A 6,000-nucleotide genomic window follows, 5' to 3' on the forward strand; every position below is an offset into this window, starting at 1 on the left:
AGCACAAAACAATTATTTTTACAGCGTCTCTCATAACAAAGCAATAAAAATATTATATTATTTCGGGGCTTGCAATAAATATTTACGACGACATTATTCAACCAGCGAAATATAATGACACGGAATAAAATAAAACAATGGGTTCTCTGTTATTAAATAATTGCTTTTGGCCCGTCGATCGACGACGCCTCAAGCAGCGTAATTTTGGTAGCCGTGTTCAATGAATGGACTTCTTTGTATTTTCATTAAATCGTATCGCCGAGAAGCGAAAAACGGTGACTCATGCGGCAGGCGGCGCGCAAGGCATCGTTAAGTCCAGTGGGCGCTGGCGTATTTGATTACGTTGTATTTTTGATGATTTACGCGCCACTTGTAGAAAATTTCTGCGTCAATGGGCTTTATGCCTAACAAGAACAATTAATTATTGACATTTTTAACTTGAGTATTGATACAATATGGCGACATTGAAAATGGAAAACATTCCATCAAAATTATTCACATACTTACATATTTCGCCTTTGCAGGTATGAATACATTATTTTTTATATCCCTATCACTTTTATTTTGACATCTCATCTGTCAGTGACCAACTCAATGCTATCTAGATTTACTATAAATTTACTACCTGCAACCCTGATAATATGGGGTGACTTAAAAGTTAGCCGCTAAATTCAAATGATACACTTGCTCCAATTGGGCCCTGAATTTGCTAGGACCAACCCAGTCTTTATTAGAGCGTTGGAGCGGACCAGTAGCCAGTAACCAGAGCGGAAGTATTACATATTGTATACAAATGTTTAAAAAATGAGTAAGTAGTTTTCATTATTAATTCTATTAAACAAAATTTCTGACAGCAAATCGTCTCTCATTATTTGCCTCCTCAGTCAAAAAAGTGAGGTTATTTATCACTCGGCAGTGTTGCCATATTTCAAATAATTCCAGTGTTGCAGTGTCAAAATATATCTACTATTTTCATTAGATTTTAGAACTTTTGTGCTCCGGCTCCGGGTAAAATTTAATTGCTCCAGTGCTCCGTGCTCCTGCTCCAAGCTCCGCTCCAACGCTCTGCTTTATATAAAGATTACGAAAGGTTTTGACCATTAAGTTTAATACCTTCACACATATAAAAAACGTGTAACTATGATTTATGTTAGATACCTGCTGCAGAAGTGTTTCGCATTCATTTTTGCGCTGTTGTAATTGTTCCCAATAATTTAAATAAGGTGCATCTTCGCCTGTTAACAATCCTTGCTCCAATCCTTCATACCAATCGAGGAATTGTAAAGTGCTCTCTACATCTGCCAAAGTATTTTCCCTGTCTTCAACTTTAAGAAGCTTTCCATTATCAGACTCCTGTGAAAGATATATGAACTATTGAAATATCACATTGCAAAATTATGTTAATGAAAACTTTTTAACTTTTATAGTTAAGTATAAAATATATAGCTGAATTTGGATTTATAAACATTGAAGGGTGGGTTATATGTTATTATTCAGTCACTATTAAACAGTCAATGCAAAATTGTGATATTTTGGTAAATAAATTATGATGGTGTCCATCTTGAAAAAAAAAGAGACAGATGTGGACGAGTTTACGATGAACCTTTCGAATTCAAGTATTCAATATATTCTATTCCAATAATAATCATATTTTTTTATAAAATGTATTAACTAGTTGTTTCACACAATTCACAATTCTTATTCAAAATTAATTGATTTTCATAACTTATTTTTTTTATCAATCTGTATAAATATTTCTAAAAGTTATAAATAAAATAAAATAGTTTTTTGGCTCTCCTGAACATTTCATGTTTTGGACTTGCATCCGTATGTTTCTTGGGTATAGATATTAAATAGCCTTTTCTGTCGGCGGATATCCTTTCGATCCCATAATTGCTAATTTAAAGTTTGATATTTTCATAAATTTCGATGCATCATTATCACACACTAAGGTTAGGTTGGGTTTGATCTAAAAAGACAGTTATAAAAGGTCATGCGGTCATCTGCGGCACCATTACCGTTTCTTTTGATGTAGTCTAGGAATCCATACGTAATCCCTTATATTATGTTTAGTTCTGATAACAAATTTTCTATTAACAAAGTAAATTGACGGAGCGTGTCTGCCTTGTCAAGTGAAGTATGCATTTTGAAAATGTTGGTTACTTATAATATAAACTATAGGGTACCTACTGGCCAGTTGGACAATGACATCATAGTATTACTGAGCATAACAAAAACATGTAAATACTAATTTAGTTAATAATGTTAATCTAAGAGAATCCACAAAAGCAATGGTGTCACAATGATTGTTGAGGTACAATTTTTTTTTTATTTCAACCATGTCCGATCCTAATAAGATCATATCGTCACTGTTCTGGCAGAAGACACTAATTCGAAAAAATGACATACTGAGTTAGTACCAAAATGTTCCTTATTTCAAACTTTACCGTCTGGAAACCTTCTTAATAAATAAACAGTCTTTATTTTAAAATCATCCTTTTTACGATTACTTAATTAACTCACATGTTAGACCATTTCAAATATTTTAACAACTTCAAAGTCAAATTACTCAAAACTAGTATTCTCCAGTTAGTGTGTTCTGCCAGAACAGAGATGATATGGGCCTCCACAGAGTAGAAGTTTGTATTAACAGATTTTGTTTTTACGAGAAATGGATGTCATACCCTGACTCATACACCAATTGAAAAACAATATGTGTACTTGCCAGAACCAGGATTCGAACCTGGGACCGACGGAGTTATAGGCCGACGGTTAAGCCGCGCGGCTACTTACCAGGTTATTTACTACATCTATGCCTCTAAAGTCTAAGTCATTCAATTCAGAAAAGTAATAAAACGGGAAACAAATAATAATTAAAAATTATAAACAATACTGCGCAAGTTCAATTCTTACATTATCGACAAAAAGTAAGTTTTTGTATTCCTCTGATAAATCAAATATGACGTCTCTTTGAAGGCTCGTAAGTGGTGCTAATGGCTCTTCTTGGAGCTCCCACTGTAACAGTTTGCTTTGAATTTTCCTGAGATTTGCATTTTCTGCTCGTGAATTAACTTCTGCCATTATAGATGTACTTTTAATAATTGAATACGCTTTTATTAATTGTATGTTCAAGATGTCATTTTTGACAGATTTAAACGTCAGCTATACCATAGACTACAAATTAGTCTATGCATAGACTAATATTGCAAACAGTGTTGCCATATTTTTGTCACCGAATTAATACGCAGTACAAGAAATTATAGTATTTCGGCAAAAAATATAGTACCTACGCGACGTCAAATGTTGAAATTGTATAGGTTTTTTGCTTCTCACAAAAAAAAAATAACGGGTAATAGAGGCTTTTTTTACGATTTTCCAGCATTTTTTTCCAGGTTCTCCAATTTTTCTTATATTGCGAAATTATAGTACTTTGCACCAATTTATACTATGAAATTATCAAAATTATAGTACTTTTACCGTATTTTTTCGATATTCAAAATTATAGTATTTTGGGAAAAATATACGTGTTTTATATCGTGCATTATACGCATACGAAAATTATAGTACAAACTATAATTATAGTACGGTTGGCAACACTGATTGCAAAGCTGCTACAGTCGTATAATAAAATTATTATTATCTATCTATGAGTGTCAAAAATCAAAAAAATATTTGTGAAAATGAGTGGCTGGCAAAAAGTTTTTTTTTGACAGAGTGCTTTTCCATCAAAAATTTACCCAGCTGTTTTTTAGCTTTCCTCAAATTTCAATCATAAATATTATGAAACAAAAAAAAAAAAAAAAATTTCTATAACCCGCCATTGATATCGGAGATAAAAACCTTTGTGTATAAAAAAAATATTACGTATGCATAAAACTGTGATCCGTGATCACAGATGTTAGTAATTAAAATGTATGAAAAAGGAACCTAAGCGGAAAAAATAGGAGCACTAATGACAATTTATAAAATAAATTACGAAAGGAAAAAGAAATACCTACTTATTTAAAATAAGCTTTTCCCTGAAATAACATAGGTAGATATTAAGATAGATAAGATAAGAAAAGATATTATTTTATAGTACCTATGTAAGTAATTATGTTTATTATAAAAAATTGGTTTATTAAATTCTTTGCAAGTTGTCGAATAATTCATAATTTTAATGTATTTTAGATTTAATTTCAATTAACACAACCATTATGGCCGAGCGGTAACATGTTGTGTCAAATGTCATGGGTCTCGAGTTCAAATCCCGGAACTGGCAATTCACATGTTATTTTTCAATGTGTGTTTAGATTTAGAGTATGGGTCCCAATAGGTTGATTATTAATGTTATTAGGCAAGTGGCCAACATCTATTTATCACTCTCTGGTAGGGTAGGGCGGTCCTAGTAAGTGCGAGGCCCCTAAGTATCCTCCAAAATTGGTTGTGGTAGAGAAGGGATCTATCATTGTGAATAGTTTAAAAAAAAATTATTGTTTCTATTATTTCTAGTTATTTTTGTATAAAAAATAGTAACTGACTTTTCATTTACCTGTCCTCTTTACCCCAAAATATTTGCTAAAGAAAAAATGGCCCGCGGTCTAAAAGAAGTTGGACAGCGCTGTTGTATATTATAATTATATTAAATTGCAAGCTTCATATTTTTCCGCTAGGTGCCTCTCTCGCCTTAAAAGCATGGTTTTATTATTTTACCCAGCATTCGAGAATGGGCCAAGTATAAGATCGTGCCACTTCCCTCGGTCCATTGCCACATGTCATACCTCCTGCCATGTGTGATCTGAATGGCATCAATCGCTTTAGTTCCACCACTGCAGGGTGAAAGAGCGTCGACCATTGTGACTGAGCTAATTTTAATGGTTTTACAATAATGGTCCTGAATTTATTAGATATGCGAATTTCTCGATTTTTCCACAATTCTATTGCCCAAGGCCCCCATGTTTTAGGTGATTTATATGTAGGTTCAAACTAATGTTAATCTACCTTTTCATTTTTTTTAATAATTATATTTATAAGGCACAAGGCCTAATTGGTCCAATCCCCCCCCCCTTAAGGGGGGCTGAAGAGCTCGACATTCAAATATAATTTAGTATCGATCTTTTCGCAAAAATCACTAATCATCTGAGATTTTATTTCAAGAAACATTATTATTATTATTGATATTGTCTGCCGCTGAACATTATTATTATTTTATAAACACCTGCAAGATGTACGCCGATCAGAAAACAGGGCTGTCAAAATAATATTATGAATTAATAATTTGATAATGTTAATTTCATCATAGTTTTTAATCAAACCTGTGCAAGTACGTACTGATAACTTGGGTGGATTTTGTAGCAAACATACTATTGATATATATACGGGTATATTATTATTATAACCCAATTCAAATTGAACATAGGTTGATACTCAAATACTATTATAGTATGTTTATGATTTCGAGAAAATAATACGATGGTATAATTAATCCATATCAATTATTTGAAAACACTACATTCGCACTTTGCAAGATAACTTCAAAATGTGTATATACTTATCTAAATGACGAATGACATTCAAGAGTGAGCACGGCTGAAAGCTTGGAAATGTGTTTTTTTCTATTTCAAAATCTTTTAATTGTGTATTATTTTATTACAGATTCAAGGCCAACTTCATATAACTAATAAAAAATACTGTTTGTTTCTACGAATAAAAAAAGACAGGAAGGAAGATGTGTACAAATCACGGCAATCAGAAAGGCCGGCAAATATGGCCGACAATGCGTGATACACAAACATAAAATACACAAAATTACAAACACATTCGAAGTTTGCCGCACACGTACAGACCACGTGATATTTGTTTACGCAAAATCGTCGCTTTTCAAAATGGCGAATTTGATTGCCAGATTTTACTGCGATGAATCAGTATGTTCCTTCTTGTCTTTTTTTATTCGTAGGTTTGTTTACTATGTACACCGAGAAATTTCCATTTATAAAATCGGAAACGATTTTTACAGAAGAG

At 32.5% G+C, this 6,000-nt stretch overlaps 1 protein-coding gene across 1 annotated transcript in view; it reads right to left on the reverse strand.

Moving 5' to 3' along the window:
• Positions 1-3,190, reverse strand: part of Cog3 (conserved oligomeric Golgi complex subunit 3) — a 34,352-nt gene extending 31,162 nt beyond the window's left edge. Inside the window, exons 1-2 of the mRNA XM_085947153.1 lie at positions 2,914-3,190; positions 1,159-1,353 (exon numbers count right to left, since the gene is read on the reverse strand). Coding sequence (XP_085803279.1) covers positions 1,159-1,353; positions 2,914-3,081 — 363 coding nt within the window. The 5' untranslated portion in view covers positions 3,082-3,190. The remainder of the gene's footprint in view (positions 1-1,158; positions 1,354-2,913) is intronic.
• Positions 3,191-6,000: the final 2,810 nt, after the last annotated feature.

The sequence above is a fragment of the Rhyacophila brunnea genome, unplaced genomic scaffold, assembly GCF_057557595.1.
Source record: "Rhyacophila brunnea isolate RB1 unplaced genomic scaffold, BYU_Rbru_1.0 scaffold_2, whole genome shotgun sequence".
In the NCBI taxonomy this organism is placed as follows: domain Eukaryota; kingdom Metazoa; phylum Arthropoda; class Insecta; order Trichoptera; family Rhyacophilidae; genus Rhyacophila; species Rhyacophila brunnea.